The sequence below is a fragment of the Argentina silus genome, assembly GCF_951799395.1.
Source record: "Argentina silus genome assembly, chromosome: 17".
NCBI lineage: Eukaryota > Metazoa > Chordata > Actinopteri > Argentiniformes > Argentinidae > Argentina > Argentina silus.
In genome coordinates, this window is record NC_139671.1 from 2569919 (window position 1) to 2597332 (window position 27414).

Consider the following 27414-nt stretch of genomic DNA (forward strand, 5'->3'; position numbering starts at 1 on the left):
AGTGTGGTCTTAGCATTTAGAATGCTAATGCTAATTAATTTAATGATAATGCGATAAATAAATAAATAACGATTACCGACCCTGAATCAAATTGCTTTTCTCTGGACAAATAATGCAACCGAATCGATGTAAGTGAAGGTCAAGAATAAAGGGATTGTCAAGTGTTTGACATAAAAAATGGGTAGCTGGAGGAATGCTGGCATCAGTATGCTGGCATCGGTATGCTGGCATCAGTATACTGGCATCAGTATACTGGCATCAATATGCTAGCACAGTGGCGGCTTGAATAATAAATGCATAATAAATGTCAAGGACGCAGGATTTATGAAAACTTCCTTTAACTGCTTATTACTTACAGAGGAGATGAAGAGGAAAAGGTCTCATTTCATTAAAGTTGATTTAAGCCTCTTACCATAAACCTGAACATCCTTTCACTGAAAGGGTGAACATCCCTCTCTTTTAAAACAACCCTGCGGTGGAGCTGCATCTGCCGTAGGCCTCACTGTCTCCATGACTAAAGCAACTGTACGACCGGTGTCCAGTAAAAAAACAACCTATCAGAACCCAACACAAGGATGGATGGTAGCTATGGTAACTAGCTAGAAACACTGTTGGGATGGTCCAACCAACTCTCCCTCCAACCAACAGTGTTGGTTGGACCATCCCAACAGTGTTTCTAGCTAGTTACCATGGCTACCGAGAAACACTGTTGGGATGGTCCAACCTACTCTCCATCCAACAGCTCCTTATGTTACGATACGTATCTCACACACACAATCCTACTGTAACCAACCAGATTACAGTAGGCTTCGTTTACACTGACACGACAATGACTGTACACAGTGAGGGTGAAGGGTTTATGGTGAAATAATAAGGTCAAAATGGTGAATTGCAGAAATACAATAAATCTGAGGTGAACAAAACAAAAAAAAAACAAGGTGAAGTGACAATGGTGTCTCCGGACTTCGCTACGGTACAGTGATCTACAGAACAGCGCCCCCTCTTGGTGGGGATGACGTACTACAGGAGTACAGACATGCCATGCCCAACCGCAGTACAGCACCAGACACCATTCAAGCCGATGAGCGACCGCAAGGCAAGTCAAGACCAGGATGAGCAACAGCATGAACACAGAGTACACGGTATGAACGCTGACAGACAGTCGTGAGTCAGACCCGACGTGACCAACGGAGCTAGACAAGCCCCTAGCTAGCAGACCTGTGGCGCCATACTACATACCACAGGAGAGAACAGAACCACAGCCATCGCCATAGCCATGTTAGCCATCGCTGTAGCCATGCTAGCTACAGCCATAGCCATGCTAGTAACAGCCGTAGCCATGCTAGCGACAGCCATAGCCATGCTAGCCATAGCTATAGCCATGCTAGTCACAGCCACAGCCAGCTAGCTAGCATTTACACCCAGAGTTGCCTTGGCCAGGAGGTTAGAACAGACAGACAGGCAGGCAGGCAGGCAGGCAGGTGGGTAGGCAGGTAGGTAGGTAGGCCTCCCTAGCCCCCCATTAGTAGGTGAGTGGAGGTAGAGGTAGTAAGAGAACCAGAGAGAGGCAGAGAGAGGTGAGGCCTTACCCGGCTGGGCCTCTCCCTTGCGGGGCTCTGGAGCCGAGTAGGAGAAGCAGGAGAAGGAGTCTGAGTTTAGACAGCGCTCAGCCAGAGCCAGAGAGGTAGGGGGCGCTGTGGCTGTGGAAGGAGAAGGGACAACAGCAGGCTGGGATGAGGGAGAGGAGGACACAAGGGGAGCCATGGGGGAGACGATGCTGGAGCCAGGGCCGGGCGAGGGGCAGGACAGGGAGAAGGGCAGCGGTGGGGGGGGCGGCGGGGTGGGAGGGGGAGGCGGGGTGGGGTTGCTGCTGCTGCTGCTCATAATGGTGACCGGCGAGGGGGCGGGGAAGGAGGGGGGGCCGTTGGGGGAGGGCGAGGGGGGCTTCTGCGTCAGGGGGCTGGGGGCGGGGATGGCGATGATGGGACGGGGGCCTGTGGCCTTGCCTGGGGGGCTGCTGATCATGACCGGGGGCGAGGGGGGCAGGGGGGTGAAGTTGGTGGCGGACCACACGATGGATTTGGATGGGGGTGCTGGGGGGGCGGGAGCGGGGGCTGTGGGAGGGGCTGGCTGTCGCCGGGGGACGGTGGCGTAGTGTGGCAGGACCGGGTGGAAGGCGGAGCCTAGCGAGGTGGCGAATCGGGAGGCGGAGTGCCGTAGGGGCGGAGTCGGGGGTGCGGCGGATGAGGGGGAGGGCGTGGGCGGTGGGTAGTTGGGGGTGGAGGGAGAGGCGGGTGTGGAGGAGGTCTTGGACGAGTAATCCGGAGGAGGGGGGGTATAGAGGGTGCTTTCAAATGCTAAACACACCATGATGAACACACCATCAGGACAGGACAGGACAGGTACAGGTACAGGACAGGACAGGTACAGGGACAAGACACGGCCGGACAGGACGGGGGGGGGGGGGGGGCAGCCATCGTGCACACAGGGGGAGAACACAGGAGAGAGAGAAAGGGGGGGAAGAAAGAAGAGAAAGAGGAAGAGAGAGAAGGGGGGGCAAATGAAGCAGGAAAAACCAGCACAGACCTAAATCTCTTTCTGTTTTGATCTTTCTTATTGTCAGAGAGGATTATACTATTAGTTCACAGGGTTAGCAGTGCAGGCTGGTCCAGAGACGGTAAACAGTGCGTCAACATGGACAGAGAGGTAGGTAGGTAGATAGGTGGCAGAAACTGGGAGGTCAGATACACACTATAGGGCAGAACCGGGCTGAACTGAACCATACTGGGTCGAACTGAACCATATTGTGCTGCCTCAGATACTTCTGGTGCATAACCAGGCCAACCCGGTTTAGCTCGGCTCAGCTCGGCTCAGCTCTGCAGTGTAATTAGGGTACAGTAGCCCTTACGGGCCTCTTTCTGAACAATGAACGCACACATCAAACCTCATTAGCCTCTCTGTGTAAACCGAACATCAACACACACACACACACACACACACACACACACACACACACACACACACACACACACACACACACACACACACACACACACACACACACACAGCAGAAACAGTTACAATCAGTCACTCTCTCTTCCCCATGCTTCAAACAATGCTTTCACAGCTATACCAAGAAAGAGCAGCTTCAACAAACATTATCATCATACATATGAGTCATAAAAGTCAAGGCACCTCAATGGAGAGACCTAGCCAATAAGGACAGGTCTTGTTGATGCCCACCGAGAGGTTGAACCAATTAGGACAGGTTTTGTTTTCGGTCTGTCCATATGGGGAATGCCATGACCAATATTTTACAAACTGTGCAAAATGCTGCATTATTCAAGAGTCAGATAAACAAAGTATGTGAATCTATTATTGTTTTTTCCAAATCACCACTCACTGCAATTCACCATTCAACGCATCTAGCCTTGACAAGCTGAGTCAAGAAAATTAGTCGTTTAACTGTTAAGTCAACCGTGTTGTAGTGAGTTTGTGTTACATTGCTGTTACTCTGACATAAGACAAACATATAAATTTTTTTTTTTTTTTAAATAAAAAAAATAAAAAGATAATAATAATTTCAGTCCGACTTTAAAATTCACCAATTCCCTCGTTTGAGCTTCTCATGATCTGATGACGTGTGTAAATCACACCACTAAAACACCATCAACCACCATCTCTCCCTGCTTCTGACTGCCGTCTAAAAACACTAAAGGTATTTCAAAGATAGTGATACATCTCTCTCACACACAACTAGTGAACCGAGATGGGTGTAATAATAATAATAACAATAATAATAATAATAATAACAATAATAATAATACTGGGTGGTCACGTTGCCACGGCTACTGGATTATCCATGCTCTGTTTTGTTGTGTGGCTGTGGCCCCGGCCTAGCGTAGCTCTGCTAGCGTAGCCTAGAGAGGCTGCTTGCCCCACCATATGTTTACTGAGGGGCTAATGTTGCTAATCCTTGGTGCCGCCCTCATTCTGCTCCACTGACCCTCACTGGCAGGCTGGCTACCGTCCACACACAGACACACACACACAGTCCTGGCTATAGCCGCCTGACAGACGTATAGCCTGCGTGGGCCTCCCGCTGTGCTGTGCTGGGCACGTCTCCACAAACACAGATCTCTATCATACAGTGCGCACTCTCACACACACACACACACACACACACACACACACACACACACACACACACACACACACACACACACACACACACAAATAGCCTACAGACCCTCATACACATTTCAACTGTACACACATTAATCTCTGAGTGAGTGCACACACACACACACACACACACACACACACACACACACACACACACAGTGCTTTCTTGGCCTACATTCCAACCCCCTCTCTCTGCTGTATTGACTGTAGGTTAGTTAAATGGCCTGTTGTTGTTGTGTTGTTCTGATGCGTCTCCACAAACTGGAAAGTTCGCTCATGGATGATTCTCATCACTCTCTCCCACTCTATCCCTCTCTCTCTCTCTCTCTCTCTCTAACCTACTCCATCCCTCTCTCTCTCTCTCTCTCTCTCTCCTACTCCATCCCTCTCTCTCTCTCTCTCCTACTCCATCCCTCTCTCTCTCCAACTCCATCCCTCTCTCTCTCCTACTCCATCCCTCTCTCTCTCTCTCTCCTACTCCATCCCTCTCTCTCTCTCTCTCCTACTCCATCCCTCTCTCTCTCTCTCTCCTACTCCATCCCTCTCTCTCTCTCTCTCCTACTCCATCCCTCTCTCTCTCCAACTCCATCCCTCTCTCTCCCACTCCATCCCTCTCTCTCTCCTACTCCATCCCTCTCTCTCTCCAACTCCATCCCTCTCTCTCTCCTACTCCATCCCTCTCTCTCTCTCTCTCCTACTCCATCCCTCTCTCTCTCTCCCACTCCACCCCCTCCCTCTCTCTCTCTCACTTGCCCCAATGTTCCCCTTTCTCTTGGCCCACTCTGCCCAACTGTCCCTTTCTCCTCCCTCCCCCCTCCCTCCATATCTTGCCCCCTTTTCCCCTCCCTCCGTCTCTCCTCTAACTCTCCCTCCCCTTCTCCTCCTACTGTACCTCCCCCCCCCCTCCTTCCCTCCCCCTCTCCTCTTACTCTCCCTCCCTCCCTCCCTCTCTCCCTCCATCCCCTCCCCTGATTAGTGTCCCAGCCCCCTCCCTCCCTCCCTCCCTCCCTCCCTCGGTTAGTGGCTGTGGCAGGCCATGTGATCTAGGCCTCAGCTTTGCTCTGTGATCCTAAAGTAATGAACATATAACAAGAACCCAGATTCCAGGACTCTAAAAGCACAGCCACCACACACACACACACACACACACACACACACACACACACACACTAGAGGACCAATCCAAGAGGAAATCATGGACACTAACTCCACGCTTCAGGCAGAAACTCCTCTTATTAAAAAAAAAAAAAAAAAAAACACACACACACACACACACACACACACACACACACACACAGAGTACTTCATTCCTGAATGTTCTAAGAAGGGGGAGTAACAGTAAACGTTCTAGAAGGCTACAGAACCACTGGCGGCTGTGAGTGGACCGGGGATCCCTTTAGAACCCAGGAGAGACTCCGGACTGAGGAGGTTTAGACTGCCAGTCCACACAGGGAACGCTTGTTCCCCTCAAACCAGATTAGCTGCATCGCTAACGTGGGACCGACGCCACAGAGTTACTGATAAATCAAGAAGCTCCTTTCTGTCAGCGGACGCGCTACCGGCTAAATGTTCTCTTACGCCAAGACGTTACTCACACACGAACAAGACATCCACGGACAGATTTAATCACTACTCACTTTAATGCTAATAAGCTGCAATTAACACACACACACACGACCAACCTGCAGGAAAAGACAACTAGAAAGCATTAACATTAGCAAAATCACACAGCAGCAAACCCTACAGGACACCCAAGTGTTAGCATGCAATGTGTACTTGAAGTATGTATGTATGTGTGTATGTATGTATGTATGTATGTATGTATGTATGTATGTATGTGTGTATGTATGTGTGTATGTATCTATGTAGCACTGTGGGATGTCGGTGTACTGCAGGGGAGGCTGGTGGAGGTAGACGTCAGAGGACACACAATGAGCCTGTCCTCCAATTTCTACCTCTACTAGCCTCCACTGATGTACTGTATGTGACTGAATGTTTAGTACTGTAATATGTACTGTAGTAGTATGTAGTAGGCAGTAGGTAGTATGTCATATGTAGTATGTCATATGTAGTATGTAGTATTTCATATGTAGTAGGCAGTAGGTAGTATGTCATATGTAGTATGTAGTATTTCATATGTAGTAGGCAGTAGGTAGTATGTCATATGTAGTATGTAGTATTTCATATGTAGTAGGCAGTAGGTAGTATGTCATATGTAGTATGTTGTATGTAGTATGTAAGCACACTCTAGTAGCCTAGATCCATGATGTGTTTCACATGATCATGGTGGTGGTAACATGTGAAGACCCCCTCCCCCAGTCTCCCTCTCCCTGGGGGGGCTTGTATGTGCAGACCCCTCCCCCAGTCTCCCTCTCCCTGGGGGGGCTTGTATGTGCAGACCCCTCCCCCAGTCTCCCTCTCCCTGGGGGGGCTTGTATGTGCAGACCCCTCCCCCAGTCTCCCTCTCCCTGGGGGGGCTTGTATGTGCAGACCCCTCCCCCAGTCTCCCCACCCCTGGAGGGGGCATGGATGTATTTTTAGCTGGTGACTAACGCTGAGAAATCTGGCCTGTCTGATGTCATAAGGGGGAGCTGAACCATGCCACGCCCACCCCACTGACCCAGTCTCACATCCTCCCCCAACCTCATACCCCCCCAACCCCCCAACCCCCCCAACCTCATACCCCCCCAACCCCCCTGACCTCATACCCCCCTCTTGGACCCTCGAAGCTGGGTAGGCAGGCTGGGTGGCAGGGGTACAGCACCATACACACCAACACAGCCACAGACACTGGCATTGCGACGATCAGAACCATCACCATTACCTTAGCCGGTAATTAGCCATAGATAAAGTCTTAGCCGTGAGAGTATGACCATAACTGTAACCATAACCACAGCTATGGCCACAACGACGGCCACAGCCACCCTGCTGACTCTAAACCCCAATGGCAAAAGTGTGTGTGTGTGTGTGTGTGTGTGTGTGAGTGCCTTAGCCCATTTGCTCTAAGAAGCACTCCTCACACACACACACACACACACACACTCTCCCCCCATGCCCCAGTGCCTCTCAAGCTGTTCCCCGAGCCCGTCCAACCAGCGGGCAGATGGGCAGGGGAAGACGGGCGAGGAGAGGAGCCGTAACTCACGGCTAACGAGCGGGCGAGGGTGGCACAAGGATGGCACACAGTCAGTCAGCGCCGCCTCGGCTACGGTTCAGACGGCAGCGAGGTGCCAAGCTTGGGTTCAACACAGAAGACTGCTCTGTTAGAGGGAGACTGTCTCTATCTCTGCTGCTGAAGTGGTAGTTAAATCACTCAGCTGGTCATCTGTTCTGTCTTGGTTTCTGTTCAAACTACTCTCCTGAACTATCCTGTGCGTGTGTGTGTGTGTGTGTGTGTGTACGCATGTGTGCATGTATGTCCGTGTCTGTGTGTGTGTGTGTGTACGTGCGTGCGTGTGTGTGTGAAGAGAAAAGCCAAGCATGCTCACCAGCGTTGGAGATGCGTCTGCCTCTCTCCCAGTCGCTCTGCTCTCTGTCCGACGGCTCCTGAGTCGCCTCTCTCTCCTGCCTCTCTCTCTCCTGCTTCTCTCTCTCCTGCTTCTCTCTCTCCTGCTTCTCTCTCTCCATCATCATCTCTCTCTCCGCGCGTTCCCTCTCCAGCTGCTCTCTCTCCAGCTCCTGACGCTCGCGCTCCAGACGCTCCAGGCGCTCTCTCTCCGCCCGCTCCCTGTCCGCGTGCTCCCTCTCCTGACGTTCCCGATCCTGGCGTTCCCGATCTTGGCGTTCCCGATCCTGGCGTTCCCGATCCTGGCGCTCCCGTTCCCGCTCCCTCTCCAGCATCTCGCGCTCCAGACGTTCACGCTCCTGTCTGTCCCTGTCCAGCCTCTCCCGCTCCGCCTCCTTCTGCCTCTGCAGCTCCTGTAGCTGTCTGTGGAGAGGAGAGGAGAGGAGGAGGAGGATAGGGGAGGGGAGGTGAGGAGAGGAGATGAGGAGAATAGGGGAGGGGAGGAGAGGAGGATGAGGAGGATGAGCAGAGGAGAGGAGGAGGATAGGGGAGGGGAGGAGAGGAGATGAGGAGGATAGGGGAGGGGAGGTAAGGAGATGAGGGGGATGAGGAGAGGAGATGAGGAGGATGAGGAGGAGGATAGGGGAGGGGGGGATGAGGAGAGGAGAGGATGAAGAAGAGGAAGAGGAGTAAGGAGTGGGAGAGATGGGGGGAGAGAAGAGAAGGAGTGAGGAAAAGAGGACAGGAAAGGAGAGATGAGGGGGGGGGATAAGAGAGGGACCAGAAAAAAAGAAGAGAAAGAAAGTAGAGAGAAGATCAGCGACCGACCTCATTTCACAGGCTAGCCTAGCGTAGCATACGGCGCCAAAGGCAGGCCCCTCTTGGTTGTTGTCATTATATAAGGCTGTCATCGTTATATAATTGCCTTTCTGCAAGACAAACAATTACGCAATCTCAGCTCGCAATTTTCTGTTGTTTAACACATGCAATGCTGTCTGCACTGAAGACGATGATGAAGAGAAATACTCTAACTAAAATCAGTGTCTGACCTCTACTCCGCTTGTAGTTTATCTATACATTGTTAACTATACGTAACATCACATGAACCAAAAGCTTTGCTGGGGTCTAAAAGATGCTTCCCTGAATGGTGAAGGAGTATTTCTGCAACGCTCTCTCTCTCTCTCTAACCACTAGGTGGCAGCATACTCCAATATGAGGTGAGGCTGGTTTGGAAAGCTGGTAGTCTTGGCATAGTGATAGCTCACTGACCCTGCAGTCCACACTGGCATTAACAGACCCCTTTCTCTCCCTCTCCCTCTCTCTTTCCCTCTCTTTCTCCTTTCTCTCTCTCTCTCTTTCTCTCTCTCACAGACACACACACACACAGTGAATGTTGTACCTGCCTGTCGATTCTTTACAGCTACACCAACTTGTGTGAATCGCTGTACGTGGTCAACATGACACTGCAGATACCTATCCATCTCCTACACACACACACACACACACACACACACACACACACGCGCACACACGCACACACACACACACAATCCATCTCCTACATAGGCACCTACGTGCTAGTCCATGGAGACAGTAGAGTCTAGCACAGCACAGCGAGCAGTCATATACAGACATGATGGCAGGGCTATACTCCATCACTACACAGACATGATGGCAGGGCTATACTCCATCACTACACAGACATGCTGCAGCTCACAGCTAACAATGCAGGGGTGGGGAGAGGACAGACAGACAGAAACAGAGACGGAGAGAGAGAGACAGACAGACAGACAGAAACAGAGAGAAACAGAGACGGAGAGAGAGAGACAGACAGACAGAAACAGAGAGAAACAGAGACGGAGAGAGAGAGACAGACAGACAGAAACAGAGAGAAACAGAGACGGAGAGAGAGACAGACAGACAGAGAGAAACAGAGAGAAACAGACAGACAGAAACAGAGAGAAACAGAGAGAAACAGAGACAGAGAGAGAGAGACAGACAGACAGAAACAGAGAGAAACAGAGACGGAGAGAGAGAGACAGACAGACAGAAACAGAGAGAAACAGAGACCGAGAGAGAGAGACAGACAGACAGAGAGAAACAGAGACGGAGAGAGAGAGACAGACAAACAGACAGACAGAGACAGACAGGGTGATTAGGCAGGTTAAGGGTGGCTATGGCGTTACTGATGCAGGCACGCAGGCACGCACACACGCACACGCACACACACACACACAGAGAGAGAGAGACACACAGAGAGACACACACACACACACACACACACACACACACACACACACACAGACACTTCAATGCCTTTCCCACACATCCTTACTTCCTCAGTGCCGGAGGCGTCCATGCTGAGTCAGACCTCAACGTCAGTCAACAGTTATAATGTTCTCTAGCATCACACCTCCCTCTACCTCCATCTGGCCTGGAGCTACACACACACACACACACACACACACACACACACACACACAGGTCTGGAGCTGATAATCTAACAGACCACCCCCCCCTCCAAAACCAGGCACTCCAACCTGTCACCCCCCCCCCCCCACACACACACACACACTAACCTCACCCACCTGTCACCCTTCCCATCCAGGTACAGCTACCAGTCTATTTCCACCCAACTCAACACCTCTCCCACTTCTCAGGTACACAACCTGAACACTCACCTGTCTGTCACCAGCCCACCTCCTCCCCCTGGTGTGATAGTCCACATCACGTCTGGACCTGCCCTATGAGCAGGAGGGAGGCCTGGGAACAGAACCCCCCTCCCCACCCACCCCCCACACCACACCCCCGTCACACAAACACCCCTGGAGGAGAGTGATGTCATGCCACCACCTGGGGCGTTAACGACCCACGATGCACCTGTTCATGTTATGACAAACACAGCACTTCTGCTCTCCTTTTTCCCATGAGCACATCTTCTTGTCTAACAGGGCTGTGTGTGTGTGTGTGTGTGCGCGTGTGTGTGACACATGCTTGCGTGTGTGCATGTACACACAACCAGCCCTCTAATAAACTGCTGATGGGGCAGATTTGTCACCCAGCTCTCTGGAGGCGCAGAGAGACCTCATGTAGGACATACCTGAGGTAGGACGTACCTGAGGTAGGACGTACCTGAGGTAGGACGTACCTGAGCCTCACCTACTCTGAGACACACCCGTCTGAGCAGAGCTAACTGCCACAGCTGAGCTAACTGCTACAGCTAACGGCTATGCTAACATCAGTGACTTCCAGTGGGGAGGCTGGTGGAGGTAGAAATCGGAGGACGGGTCTCATTGTAATGCATGGAATGGGAGGGCAGATATCTCTCCACTAACAGTCTCTCCAATTTACAGGACAAAGCAGAATTATACTCAATGTTTATATCTGTAGTAAGCTATATTTCTCATCAGGAATACATTTGATAGGGTCTCAAAATGTCATTACTTCACACAAAAGAGCCTCATGGATATCCTAACAGCAGAAGCTGAGATTTACTTCTTGGGAAAAGTGTTCCAATGAGTGTCAACAGAGATCTTTCCAGTGACTGATAATCTGTTATTAATGAAGCGTATGAGAGTGATTCTAATGCAACTTAATGAGGCTGTGAAACGCTGGTATTACAGGGACAGACAGAGAGAGGCCCGGCCCAGCTCAGATCCACCTACAGGCTGCTAGAGGGATTAGCCCACTGAACTGCCAAGATAAGACGCAGAAATTCACACTCAGTTTGAGGAGATTTTCTCTCTCTCTCTCTCTCTCTCTCTCTCTCTCTCTCTCTCTCTCTCTCTCTCTCTCTCTCTCTCTCTCTCTCTCTCTCTCTCTCTCTCTCTCTCTCTCTCTCTCTCTCTCTCTCTCTCTCTCTCTCTCTCTCTCTCTCTCAGGATTTTTCTGTTATTAATGTCTGTCTCTCTCTCCCTTACTGGCTGTCTGTATGTCTGTCTCTCTTACTGTCTGAGGCTCTCTCAGGACTTTTCCGTTATTAATGTCTGTCTCTCTCTGTCTCTGACTGACTCTCTCTCTTTCCCAGGACTTTTCTGTTATTCATGTCTGTCTGTCTGTCTGTCTGTCTCTATCTCTTTTGATTGCATTTCCTCTCTTTCTCTCCCTTGCATACTATTTTCTTTTCTCTCTCTCTCTCACACTTCTCCTCAGGCCTCCATACCTACTGACCTCATTCTCCATATTCATCAGTCTGAGTCAAGGAGGAGTCCCTGTATTACAGAGCAACGAGCTGTTCCTGTACTGTACCATGCCCGGGATCCCTTGGGACGGCTGTGCCACACACAGACACAGACACAGACACAGACACACACACACACACACACACACACACAGTCACCGCACCATTCCCAAGCTCCCACAGGACGACTAAGCTCCAGTCTCCGGGCTGCAGCACTTCATTATGCGAGTGCTCTGGGGTTACAGTAAGCCAGGAGAGAGCACTGTCAGATCCCAGCACTGCTGTCCCAGTTCCACCCCCAGCCCCCGGGGGGCGCTCACCGCTCACTCACTTCACTCACACAGAGGTAATTAAAGAGCAAGGAGCAGAGGAGAGTTATCTGCTTGTTAGTCACTGGTGCGCGCACACACACACACACACACACACACACACACACACACACACACACACGGCCCTTTAGCACTGTGTCCCCTATAGTAGTGTACAACAATGAGGCTAGTGAACATCAGTGGGGACACAGGGGGATATCATAGGAATTAGCATATAGCCTGAGACCTGAACAATTGCATTACCTACCCGAGTAGGTTATGTTTAGGCTTTAGCTTAGCCGTTTAAGGCTGGTGTTTAGTGAGCGGGAGACCCAGGTACGAAACCATTGAGGCTGCGTAGGATGTGCGGTACTTGATCTAGATGGCGGTCTAACGGCACACTAATGGCTAACTGCTACAGCTGAGCTAACTGCCACTGCTAACGGCTACAACAAACTGCTATGGCTAACGGCTACGGCTAACGGCTACCGGCTGGCGGTTGATGAGGAGTGTTGACAGGTTGCTGGAGACCTCTGCATTAGCGGGAGCCTCTTTTAACAGGGTGAATAACACGTATACGAGGAAGGCAGCAATGATATCTAAACATTATCAGTATGCCAGTTAAGGTTTATATTTAGGAGTGAATGGTGTTGATAGGTGGAAGGGGGGCAGTTACACACCCCACTGGAAACACACTGCAGGCTGTGGTAGGTCATTGAGGGGATGATGCAACGCATAAGCAATTCCTGTGATCCAACATACTGTATAGGGAAACAGCAGAGCCATAGGTACACCCCCAAGGGAGGCTGGCGGAGGTAGAAATCGGAGGACGGGCTCATTGTAATGCGGAAGGAACGGAACGGAGCGGTAAGGAGGAATGGTATCAAACGCGTGCGGTCCATTCCGTGCATTACAATGAGCCCGTCCTCCGAATTTCTACCTCCACCGGCCTCCCCCTGGTACAGACTCTGATAGATAGAACTTGTCAGTATCATGGGAAAAGAGCAACCAGCTGGATATATTTAGTACATACTGTATTCTTAGGACCGTGACTCGCTTCCTAAAAAAGGGTAAGTGTTGTAAAGGATTCTGGGGTGACATTCCGTACCTGTCTGCGACAGAGAGACTATTTCTGTGCGGTCGGCGGGTCGTTTTTTAACGTGTAACGTTATCTGACACATACCGCATTCCCTGGCCGACGAGATCATAACATTCCTCCTCAACAGGCAGCAGATCCTCACACACACACACACACACACTCACTCAACAGATCCTCACACTCACACACACACACTCAACAGATCCTCACACACACACACACACACACACACACACACACACACTCAACAGATCCTCACACACACACACAACAGATCCACACACACACACACACACACACACACTCACACACACACAAAAGTCCAGTGGTGAGGACTTAAAATAAGCACCCGGCCTCAACCCCTGTCAGTGGGAGATGGCGTCGAGTGGGGGTAGGATGGCGGCTGGGGAGGGGAGGGGGGTCATAGGACAGTCTGTCTGCCATTCGTCAAAGGGACACTGATTTGTTTACATCCAGCATACCTTTCACAGGGGACGACGTCATGTGGTAGAAATGTTCACCTTGTGAACACACACATTCTTCACCAGTGATGCCAGCATCATTCTCGGCCAGGTCATCGTAAACAGTAAATACGCTCTAATTACTGATGGCAGTTGGAAATGTGTTCATGTTCAAACAAGAGTTTGTGAGTGAGTGAGTGTGTGTGTGTGTGTGTGTGTGTGTGTGTGTGTGTGTGTGTGTGTGTGTGAGAGAGAGAGCGAGAGGGTAGAACACACACACGCATGCACACACACACACACACACACACAATAAAGACCTACTCTAGGTTGAAAAGGAATGCTTAACTATCAGGATGAGCCAAGTTGGACCTTCAACAATACGTGTGTCTCTTGCCAGGAACCTGAGGAGAGGCCGTTCCCAGGTTTTATTGAATCAAGCCACAGACCAGATCAACGCTGATCAAAGACAGCCTCTCTCTGGTGTAGAATGTCAACAACACACTCACAATGTCCCTTCTTCCCTCACAGGGGAGGCAGATCAGTGGGAGGCTAGTGGAGGTTGAAATCGATGTGTGTGTGTGTGTGTGTGTGTGTGTAGAAATCGCTCTGTGTGTTTGTGTGTGTGTGTGTAAATCAGTGTGTGTGTGTGTAGAAATCGGTGTGTGTGTGTGTGTGTGTGTAAATCGGTGTGTGTGTATGTGTGTAGTTGCCGATACCACTCCTCATTCCGTTCCATGCATGACAATGAGCCCAATCCTCCGATTTCTACTTCCACCAGCCTCCCCTGGGGGCAGATACCACTCAGTCTGGGCAGAGAGAGGGTCGTCTTCCTCCCTGACTTCCCCCCCCCCCCCCCCCCCTCTGCCACTTCAGGGAGTGTCGGCTTCAAAGATGTGAAAAAGCCTTCAGAATCACATCCATTCACTGGCGTCTCTGTGCCTGCCACACGTTGCCTGGGGAACGGTTGCTAAGGGAGTGTAGGCGGCTCACCGCGGCGGCCTGGATCAGAATCAGAGCGCCTCGGTTCCAACAACTTACTACGACCGGAGATTATCTTCCAGAAGGAACGGAAGAACGCTCTCCCTGGTACTACTGGCTCTGAAGACAGGGGAGGGAGGGGAAAGGGGTTGGTCTGTGTTTTAGAGAATCACTTGAATGTGCAGTGCGTGCGTGCGTGCGTGTGTGTGTGTATTCTTCTACTGAAATAACACAGTAAACACACAAACACAAAAACACACACACACACACAGGGCGTTAGCACATGGCACCAGAGTGAGGCTGCTGTCCTTGATACTAACAGCCAGGGGAAACAGCAGAGACACAGCCGAACCTTGGCAGGTCCAAACACCCACACACACACACACACCGGGGGAAGCAGCAGAGACAAATGCCTAAGCCTGGCACACCCAGAGTCCAGTTGGTCCGGACGGCTTCCCTCATTGGCTCAGAGCTGGGCCAGAGCTGTCTGTGTGGATGGAAGCCCGGAGGGTCCATATGGTGCTACTCTGACAGTGACTCAGTCCAACTGCACGGCTCAGGGGCTGTTCACTAACATGTGTCCCCCTTAACCAACAGCAGACTGCCGCAGTCCCAGACCAAGACCACATGTTTATTAGAAATGCAGCTGTGTGTGTGTGTGTGTGTGTGTGTGTGCGTGTGTGTGTATGAGAGATAGTGAGAGAGAAAGTGTGTGTGTGAGAAAGAGAGAGTGTGTGTGCGTGTGTGTGTGTGTGTATGAGAAAAAGAGAGAGAGAGGGAGGGAGTGTGTGTGTGTGTGTGTGTGTGTGTGTAGTCGGTGACAGCTGCAGATGTGTGTGTTGCCGTCAGTCAGTCCCCTGTTGCTGTGTGATCAGTGTGTCAGGCAGCAGAGAAAAACGCTCTTGATTAGCAGCTTTTCCTCTCTAAATGACACACACACACACACACACGCACACACACACACACGCACACAGACACACGCACGCACACACACACACACACACACAGACGCACACACACACAGACGCACACACACACAGACGCACACACACACACAGACACACACAGTGCTAGAGTCTCTCAGATGTTTATATCCCTCACCAAAATTACAACCTCATCTCTTTTTAATCTGCAGGGGATTCTGGGACATTTTAAAGAGGTGTTTCACACCTCATCGCTGTGGTGTCTGTCATGTTGGGGACGGGGATTTAGGAGTGTGTGTGTGTATGCGTATGTGTGAGAGAGAGAGAGAAAGACAGAGAGAGAGAAAGCGAGAGTGTGTGTGTGTGTGTGTGTGTGTGTGTGTGTGTGTGTGTGTGTGTGTGTGTGTGTGTGTGTGTGTCTGTCTATCCGTCTGTCTGTATCAGGGACATTGAGTGGGGATAAGAAAGCCCAAATCCACATACTTGTGACTGTAATCCTGTGGAAACCACTGACCAGGGATGTGTTGACTGCCACCGTGATGTAAATATTTATTTCTTGCATGGAGCAGAAATCAGGCAGAGCCACTCCAGAGACGACATACCGGAGGGTGACAGAGCATGGAACACATCAGACAGTTCCACAGAGACCACCACAGCTCGCTTCATGTGGTCATTCAAGAATGTTGTGTGTCATCGTTGGATTGCTATGTATATACCCTTAAATAGGGTTCCAGCAAATGCTCATAAATGGTTAGCTCTTTCCCGTACACACACACACACAGTATATATACACACACACACAGTATATATACACACACACACACACGGAAGAAGATGTGACACAAAGCATGTGTTAGGAAATCACGCACATGCGCACGCACACGCACACACACACACTGGTTTGGCTGGAGCCGTGCTTCTCCAGCTGGAGCTGTGAGTCAGCAGCTGGGCCTCTCTCACTCTTCCTTTTCTCAGTCTTCTCTTTCTCCCCATCCCTCTCTTTCTCCTCTCCTCTCCTCCTCTCTGACATCTGTTCTCTTGACTTGCCTCTGCCTTTCTTTCTCTACTCCCTTCTCTTCATCTCTCTCAACCCCCCCGATTCTCTCTCTCTCTCTTTCTTTCTTTCTTTCCTTCTCTCTCTCCCTCTCTTCTTTCCCCATCTGCTCTTCCCCCTCTTTCCTCTCGACACCGTAGGCAGTTCATTAAGATGAAGGGAGGGGAGAGACGGCGCTGGCAGCCCTGGGGAGATCAGGCCTCAACGACTCCATCAACATCCATCATTACAGCTGTTCACCTCAGACACAACACTGAGGAGGACGGAGAACAGCGCCGGTCACAGACACACTGGACCACGGTAACACTGACCTCAGATCAGCTCTGTATCACAGACACACTGGACCACCATAACACTGACCTCAGATCAGCTCTGTATCACAGACACACTGGACCACCATAACACTGACCTCAGATCAGCTCTGTATCACAGACACACTGGATCTGTCCATTAAATGGTTACATTAACAATGATCCCAGATCAGCTCCTTGACACAGACACACTAGACCACAATAACACTGACCAGAGAACAGTTCTGGAACACACACACACACACACACACATACATGACTTTACTCCATTAGATAGGAACATTAACCTGAAACCGTGAGAATAGCCTGTTTATGTTGCTCCCCGACAGGAGCAGGAGGCAGACAGCAGTAACAGGAGACCACTCTGAGCAGAAGCCCCAGTCATTTCATCATTTCAGAGGTTATTTTTAAAAGGGTACAAAAACAACGTAGCTGGCCTTTAGAAGCATCCATCAGGGCTGTGAGAGCCCAGAGGACATGAGGTCATGGTGAAGTAGTCTCACCTTCAGTCTAAATCTATAGGACCCATTATAGGGCCTTGACTTGGTCATTAGTAAATATATACACACACACACACACACACACACACACACACACACACACACACACACACACACACGCACAACAGGGTCAACTAGCATTAGGCAAGGGTCTCTTGAGAGTACACACACCTCTTATACGCCATTTATAGAGTTAAGTGTTTGTAAGTGTGTGTGTGTGTGTTTGTAAGTGTGTGTGTGTGTGTTTGTAAGTGTGTGTGTGTGTGCGTGCCCCGCGGCTCTCCAACCACCCGAAGCAAAAAAAATCTAACCTTGTGTGTGTGTTCATATAATCTATCCCTCTCCACTTCAACCCATGCTTGGCCAGGATGGTATTGAGTTTGCATCACGGGATGACATCAGACACTAAGCAGCCAGCCAGTTCCATTGACTGAACCAGCTAAATATGGACGAGGAGGCCGGAACGGAGGGGGGGAGGAGGGAGGGAGGGAGGGAAGGAGGGGGAGGCTCAGGGCCAGATCCATTACACACTCCAAAAGAACTCTCTCTGAACAGAGCACAGCCATGCCTTTCGTATTTTGTTCTGACTGACACACACACACACACACACAGACACACACACACACACACACACACACACACACACTGGGTCAGATCGCCTTAAAAGGAGTCGGAGTACCTCCACACAGGAAAGGAATGCTGCGCTACAGAGATGTATATGTGTAACGCTGCCACAGGATGTCAGGTCGGCTCTGTGAGGTCATAGGCCACGGAACATTTAGAAGCTTTGGGAGGGTCCAGGGACATTCTTTCATTTGACCTCTCACCTCCATCCATTCAATAAGGAAGATGCTTATCTGATTGGTCAGGTCTGATTTAGATACGTCAGCCAATGGGTCAACAGTTTATCATCATCAGGCCATCCACACTCGCCTGTGTGTGTGTGTGTGTGTGTGTGTGTGTGTATAATAATCCAGTTAGTTAATGATGGATTTAATAATATGAGATCCGTGTCAGGAACCAATTTGATGACTTTCAGATGGGGGAGCAGGTCCGTTTTATGGTGTGCCAACATAAGCATATCACGTCATGTGTCTGAGCTCCACACACACACACGTACACACACACACACACACACACACACACACACACACACACGCACGTACGTATACACACACACACACACACGTACACACACACACACACAACAAGGCCATTAAACGCCTCTAGTGCCACACACACCCCTGTGGAGAACCCGACCTGAAGCTAACTAGGATTGATATGAACAATATGGCAGTTGTCAATAATGTATACAACTATGATGTATTCTCAAGGCAGGGCTGCCAAGAAACGGTTGCCAGGCAAATTACTAGGATGGTCCGACTGTCCTCAAGGTCCCAGCGAGCGTCCGAAAACACCATGATTCATTTCATAAAGAGAGGATGCTGGGCAGGCTGACTCCGCAGAAAATCATAGGAGGACGCTGGCAGTTTTCATCAGTCTATAGGAAAACCAGGCCGTAAACAGGCGAAAAGCCAGATAAACACCTACTGTACAAGGACAAACACACACACACACACACACACACGTGCACGCACACACACCGTACAAGGACAAACACACACATACAAACTCTCTCTCTCTCTCCCCAGGGTGTAAAAGTTGCTAACAAAAAATCCATTAAATCTAGACAAGGCCCAGGCTGAGGACAAACATGTCAGCGTTCAGGCCGTCCCCAACATGCTCCATGAACACCATAGATCAATAGCTCTGAGCATGTTGACCCAGAACACAATCAATCAATCAATGTGTTCTGGACCTTTTCCTGCTTCAGAGTCACCTTGAGCTGATTGGACACGTGCCGCCCGCCCTCGGCAGAATGTACCGGCCCGGGACACAGGGAGCGGACCGGACTCCGCTGGGGCTCATGTATATCGCCATGACGATAAGTCTCTGTGTGTGCGACAGCGACCGGTGTGTGTGTGTGCGTGTGCATGTGCATGTGCGTGTGTGTGTATGTGTGGTCCGCTGAGATCACGCAGGGTTAATTGAATCACTTTTATAGGTCTGTGTGAGCAGGTAATAAAAGGTTTCTATAGGCCTGGAGGAACCAGCTGGATCAGATTAATACTGATGAAGGGCTCCAACGGGCGATGGTGCTGCACAATGGGGCGTTCTCTCAATACAGAGAAATGTGAGTTAGCACACACACACACACACACACACACACATATACACACGCATACACACACACACACACACACACACACACACGCACGCACGCACGCACGCACACATTATTACCTAAGCGGAAAATCTGCCTGGCCATTTAAGGAGAAGAAAAACAATTACAGGTACCCTCTCTAAGACCTTGCTGGAGTCTTGGCCACGAAGCATAAATTATTGCATTAGCCACAAGAACACACACACACACACACACACACACACACACACACACACACACACACACATACACACACTCTTATGTAAGAAAAATATGTATTTTGCATAATAACTGGAAGTGTGAGGCAAGGTAAACTCATTTCCATTTGAATACGGATCTCACGCCAAGTGTTATTGAGTCAGTGTGTGTGTGTGTGTGTGTGTGTGTGTGTGCCACAGAGGAGAAAGGCTCTGTGAGGATTTAGAGCGGTGTGTGTTTTAGAAGTAGAGAGAGAAATCCTCGTCTGCGCTCTCCTGAGAGTGAAAGGGGCTCACTGCAAAGTAGCTTTTTATTAAGGGGCCTTGGTGAGCACCAGTCCATTTTCTCTTTTGAAGTCTTCAAACACTGATATACTCCATAAAGTAACACACACACAGATCAAACAGCTTTTCCTTTCTTACTGTAAATGGTGTGTGTGTGTGTGTGTGTGTGTGTGTGTTGAGCTGGCTCCAACCCCAGGCGTTGCAGTGTGGTCTTGTCCTCAGCAGGGCAGACGTGTTCAGTGATGCCACCTCCTGACACACTGGTGTGATGCCTGAACACGGAGCCTGCCAACCCCGGCCCACATTCTCTTCTCTAGGCCTCAGACACACACACACACACACACACACACACACACACACACACACACACACACACACACACACACACACACACACACACACACACACACACACGCACACACACGCACACATACACACACACGCACACACACACACACACACACACACCAGGAGTGTGTGTGTGTGTGTTGCTGTGCCTGACCAGAGATGTTCTGGCAGCAAGCAGGCTCTCCCAGTGAGAGGATGTTAGACAACAACAACACCTGCAGCAGCCAAACAGGCCAGACAAAGCCTGCTGTCTAATTGGGGGTTAGATAACAAGCTAACGAGGCTGGAGCATTAGCATTAGCTGCCCTGACCAAGCTTATCGAGCTCCCCACACAGTAGCTACCAAACTGTTACTGGGTCATTCGTTCCATTCAGATTGAGTGTGGAGGGACGTTTCTATGGGCCATAACTGGCACTTTGGGGGGGGGTCAAGGGAAGGCAGACCCTACATAGGTCTTCACAGAGCTTCAAACGTTTACATAAGTTGAGAAACATTACTAGATAAAGAAGGCCTCTCTTCTTATGTCTGGTTATGTTGTGGTTATGTTGTGGTTACGTTGTAGTTACGTTGTGGTTATGTTGTGGTTATGATGTAGGTACGTTGTGGTTACGTTGTGGTTATGTTGTAGTGACGTTGTGGTTATGGTTACGTTGTGGTTATGGCTACGTTGTGGTTACGCTGTGGTTACAATGTGGTTACGCTGTGGTTACATTGTGGTTATGGTTACGCTGTGGTTACGTTCAGGTCTTACCTTCTCTGCATCTCCAGGTCCTCTGGCGTCGGCCCATTCTGCACCTGGGGGCTCTGTCTTGGCAACGTGGGACCTGCAGGGGGCGACACACACAGACGGTCACACATTTTATCTCTTCAACCCTTTCTCTCGCCAGCTAAGTCACCCTGAACAAACTTCACTTTTACAATAACAACTTGGTTGAAATCGGCTCTTGGATGCTACGCTGCCTTATGACTCAAATCGCTCCCATAAACGGAGGGAGATTAATTGGTTGGTACATTAAGGAGCCCTAATGTCTTGAGTTAGAGCGACAAGTACCCCATTCCACTGAGCGGTTTCGGTCTGCACTCCATGGCCACGTCCACCGCTCGCCTGTCCTTCACAATGACGATCGGCTTTAATTCACGTCAAAACCAGAACCCACACCGCCTCCTCCTCTTCATCTCTTCCCCCCCTCTCCTTTCTTTCTTTCCCCTGTTTCTCAGAGCCAGAACCAATCCATTTAAGAGTCTTTCCCTCATTCCCTCTCTCCAGAAGCTGGACTGCTGACCTGATGGAGTTGTCATAGTGATGAGCAATGACATTCCCTCCCAGAGTTGTCTCAGGCACCGCACACCAATCAGCTGTCATATCCTGATCTCGTCCAGGTAATTCACCCAATCAAACTGTCAAACGGGTTCTTCGGCCGACCAATTAGCCGTCATATCAGACGGCCGAGTGACAGAGACAGAGGCTGGGTCACAGGGAGGTTAGAGGGAGCACAGAGCCTCTTTATACGGAAACCAAAACACAGGTCACAACAAACAAGGCACACAGGAAGTGAGCCAACGACATTTGCCAGGGGAACAAATTGATTCGTTACACCTCTGATTTACACTTGCTAACGTGGTAAACACTTCACTGAGGCCTGGGTTGATTGGAGAGGTGCTGGACACACACACACACACACACACACACACACACACACACACACACACACACACACACACACACACACACACACACACACACACACACACACACACACACACACACACACACACACAAAAGAGAGAGAGAGCGAGAAAGAGAGGAAGGGAGGGAGAAGGGGAAGAGAAGAAGGACTATAGATCTGAGGGGAGAGCGAGGCTTGTATCTAGCTGAGGAGCTGTGGCAGCAGCAGTATATCTACTTAAGTACAACCCCCCAAAAGCAGGAGGCTGCTGGAGGTAGAAATCGGAGGACAGGCTCATTGTAATGCATGGAATGAGGCCGTCCTCCGATGTCTGCCTCCACCACCCCTCCGAACTCCTCATCGCCAGCTAATACAATCCGCTGAACAAGCACTTGATATAAAATATATATATCATTCTCATAGGACTCATAGCAGCAATGGCTTCATGCCTCACTGGACGAAGAAGGGGGGGGGGGGGGGGGGGGGGGGGGGGGCACAGGGACCCACAAAGGTGTTGGTGCGGACCTGTATGCCAGGCCTGGAGCGACACACTTCTACTGTATAGTCTGTTATGGGATGGATAGAGCTGGAGGAGAGAGAGAGAAGGAGAGAGAGAGAGAGAGTCCTCTCCAGATAGAACTGGGGACTCTGGGTATTGATGGCTGCACAATGACTCACAGAGCTTCTTTGTGTGCGCAGGAGGAAGGGCTGACATTGATCCCAAGACTGTCTTTAGAATAAGGAAATTACATGAGTGACTAGGAGAATGGGCTGAAACTGATCCCAAGCCTGTGTTTAAGTCAGGGAAATTAAATGTGAAATCTGCCAGTCAGAGCTGTGGTCACATTCACCAAACTGCACACAGTGGAGTCACAAACAGAAACTGAACTGTCTTTGTCGTCTTGTGGCTTCGCCTAGCGCTGTGGTCCTCTGTGGCTCAGTTGGTAGAGCATGGCGCTAACAACGCTTAGGTTGTGGGTTCGATTCCCGCTGGGACCATATACAATGAAATGTATGCACTCACTGCAATGTAAGTCGCTTTGGATAAAAGCGTCAGCTAAATGGCATATATAGATTCAACCAGCTAGTAACTGCCTCAGTGGCCTTGTGGCTGAGCCTAGCGCTGATTAAACCAGCTAGCCTCTCGTAGCTTTGTGTGAATCACCATGCTCAGGGGGTATAGTGTGTTTTACTGTGAGCTACGAGATGCTAGCTGGCTTAATCAGTGCTATAACATCTTCCGCCCCTGGTCTGGACTGTGAAAACAGCCACGCTCTCACATACGCTTGGATATGGTGCTGAATGCATTTACTAACATGGGACAAGCAATGTATTTATTTTTTAATCTAATCTAGGTATGTTAAGAGAAGCTGCTGTATCTGATTAAAAACACATTTTATATAATATAATATAATAAAAATGCTTTTTAATTCAATAAGAATTCTAATGTTTCCAAAGTCTGAGTAACAGGAAGACACACATCCTATAATGTTCTAATGTCTATATCTATGCTCTTTAACTAATTATCCAAACTTAATAATAAAGTTGTTTTCCTCTCTGAGATGCTGTATGGAACAGTATTAGATTAGGCATGGGCCATCTGGAGAGGATCTGGTCAGACCAGCCATGGTTACTGTGTGTGTGTGTGTGTGTGTGTGTGTGTGTGTGTGTGTGTGTGTGTTTTTGGTGTTCCCTCCATCCTCAGGCTGTGGTATTACTGTCAGCTCTGATAGTGGTTTCTGTGCTAACAGAGCCCAGGCACCTAGCCATCTACCTAGCCAACTAGCTACCTCACCGTGTAGCCACCTAGCCGTGTAGCCACTTAGCTGTGTAGCCACCTAGCCATGTAGTCACCTAGCCACATATAATGTTTCAGATGTCTATTTTATTCTATTATTCTATTGTCACTTTATTTTGTTGTTGTTGTTTGTGATGTGAGCTGCTGTAATGCCTTAATTTCACCTCGGGGATCAATAAAGTAGCTACCTACCTACCTACCTACCTATCTTCAACCCTCCTCTCTATAACTCTGTATAAGACTATATCAACAGGATACTCATTAAGTTAACTAATTACAGACAGACATAACTACACTACATTACAAGCTGACAGACATTACTGTACATTCTGGACTTCTGGACTAAGAAACACCTCCTTGCTTCCGTAGCCTTGATACTCAGAGGCCCTGGGTATTTACAACAGATAAGCCAGGTGAAATAAGAGCACTTTCAAGCTTGGCAGACAACCAGAAGCACTCTGTCTCTATTCTGGTGGAGGGAGGGAGAGGGAGGGAGGGAGAGAGGGAGGGAGACGGTAGATATGCTACACTTCTCTATTAGATCATCCCTCTCCTCCTTCATCGTTAGCGATCACACTGGGACCAAAATACCTCATCTGGATGTCTCTACAGTCCATAAAAGCAGCATTTACCACTGAATGAAACAATAAACAATAACAACAGCGGAGGCAAAGTCAAATAAGCCTGACAATGCCATTCAAGAAGGCATGCCACACCACTGGGAGACCCACAGTGCAGGAAACAGAGGATCCGTACTGGAGAATGTCACACAGAGCTGACACAGTCAGGAGAAACGTACAGATCAGAAAACAGCTTTGTCACTGATACAGTGTATACAGACAAACACACACACATACTGTACACACACACACACGCATACACACACACACACACACACATACTGTACACACACACACGCATACACATACACACACCCACACATACTGTACACACACACACACACACACACATACTGTACACACATACTGTACACACGCACACATGTACTGTACACATGCACGCATGCACACACACACACACGTACTTGTACACACTCTCTCGCGCACACACACACACCATCACCTACATGACAGCATGGAGAGTTCTGGCCTCTTCTGACAGCAAATGTACTTCCACAGACCATCCTTCCGTGGAGCTCCCACCCCGGTCCCGGTCCCCACCCTAACCCCGACCCCGACCCCCGCCACACCTGCAGGCCAAGCCGTGGCCCCCCCTTCGGCAGATTCCTGGGAGTTCAGATACAGCACCATGTCGATCCTCTCACCATGTCGGCTACTACCAGAGGCTACTATACAGTACAATACCCCTGGAGCTAAGGCTACTACCAGAGGCTGCTATACACTACAATACCCCTGGAGCTAAGGCTACACTCAGGTCAACGAGACAGACAGATGGGCAGGGACTGAGAGAGGGAGGGAGGGAGGTAGAATGGAGAGAGGAGGGTGGGAGGGAGAGACAGAGAGAGAGAATGAGGGAGAGGGAGGGAGGGAGGGAGGGAGGGAGGCGGAGTGTACTGGCTAGCCGTTTCCAGGATGTGTTGGGCGCTTGGCGACTGGTCCGCACCGAGCACTTCCTGACCATCATCAATTATTCATGGATGATTAGACAAAGGGCAGAACACTGCCTCCCTGTCCATCACCACTGTGTGTGTGTGTGTGTGTGTGTGTGTGTGTGTGTGGACATCCACCTCAAACCCAGAGAAAGACATGAAAGATATGAAGGAGGGAAAAAGAAAAGTGAAATGGAGTGGGACAGAACAGGGAGAGAAGGAGGGATGGATAAAGGAAGAGAAGAGAAACAGGACCAACAGAGCTCTCCTCTGATCACATGGTGCTGGTGCCCCTGCATTCCTCCTCTCTGATGCACTCTTTGTTCCTGAAACACATGCTGTGTTGGTTCCCTGCTTGTTACACCACAACACATCCACTGAGGAGGTGAGAAGGGAGGGAGAAGGAGAGCGTGTGTGTGTGTGTGGGTGTGTGTGTGTGTGTGTATGAGAGAGTGTGTAAGTGTGTGCGCGGGTACATGCGTGTGAGAGAGAGAGAGTGTGTGTGTGTGTGTGTGTGTGTGTGTGTGAGAGAGAGGGAGAGACAGAAAGAAAGAAAGAAAGAAAGAAAGTTGGGGAGAGATCTATGAATTATGTAGTTCATAACTCCAGTGCCAGTGCCAAATGTCCTTTTTGAGGAGGTCAGTGCAGGTAATGATTACTGATAAATCACTCTGAGAGATGAAGAGGGGGAGAGCGAGAGAGAGAGAGAGAGAGAGGGAGAGAGAGAGGGAGAGAGAGGGAGAGAGAGGGAGAGAGAGGGAGATGGAGAGAGAGAGAGAGAGAGAGAGAGAGAGAGAGGGAGATGGAGAGAGAGAGAGAGAGAGAGAGGGAGAGAGAGGGAGATGGAGAGAGAGAGAGAGAGAGAGAGGGAGAGAGAGGGAGATGGAGAGAGAGAGAGAGAGAGAGAGAGAGAAAGAAAGAAAAGAAAGAGAGACGGTAGACTGGCTCCTTATCTTAAAAAAACAACAAAAAAAAACACATTACCCACAGTCCTCGTAAATGTGCTGACTCCTCCAGGAGGCAGGAAGAGAGTGAAGTGAAAATCACCCTCCATCTGGCACATTCACACACCCTCATTCCACTCCAGATGAACCTTCAGCTCTAATACCACATAAATCACATTCAATCCGCAGACGAAATTGTTTATGGATCAAAGTGTTTACGTTTCAGTATCGACGGTGGCAGCAACAATCAACACAGGGAGGGTTAAACACAGAGCCCCCCCCGCGGCGGCCAGAGCCAGTCCCATTAGTTCACTTAACCTGTTGGTCCTTCTGCTGGTTTCCAATTAAACAAATAACACATTTCAAAGTCTAATCTAATCAATTAGCTTAATCCTTCAATTAAAGCAGCCACAAGAGAGCCAATAAAAAGCCTCCGTCAAAACATCCGCTCCCTCCCCACACAGATGTAAGCCAATTATATGTGGCTGGTAACAACAACACACACACACACACACACACACACACACACACACACACACACACACAGTGCTAATTTCCCTCCAAGTGTGTCATCACTTTCCCAGAGTGACATTAACACCTTCTGGCAACCCGTCTCATCACCGTGCCACTGTGTGCGACGCGCAAATGAGTCCCCAGTGCAACGCAGAGTCTCTCAGCTTAACACCCCTAGATATGCAGTGTCTCAACAATGGCTTCCCCACGTCTGAGTGATGCGGCTCGGAGCCGTCTGACAGATGAGAGGGACACCGGGGAGAAAGCTGCAGAGTCACAGAGCTCAACTAAGATTCACCAGGCAGGATACGGATTGGTCCTTCTGACTCGGCAGGCTCCCTATATGTGCTTGTGATTGGCTGT

At 49.9% G+C, this 27414-nt stretch overlaps 1 protein-coding gene across 2 annotated transcripts in view; it reads right to left on the reverse strand.

Annotated features, from left to right (window-relative positions):
- The window catches only part of enah (ENAH actin regulator), a 114835-nt gene that overhangs the window by 12049 nt on the left and 75372 nt on the right, over positions 1-27414 (reverse strand). For both annotated transcript variants that reach the window (XM_083689228.1, XM_083689229.1), the window contains 2 exons: positions 21311-21383; positions 7674-8113 (listed from right to left, as the gene is read on the reverse strand). In XM_083689228.1, coding sequence (XP_083545354.1) covers positions 7674-8113; positions 21311-21383 — 513 coding nt within the window. The remainder of the gene's footprint in view (positions 1-7673; positions 8114-21310; positions 21384-27414) is intronic.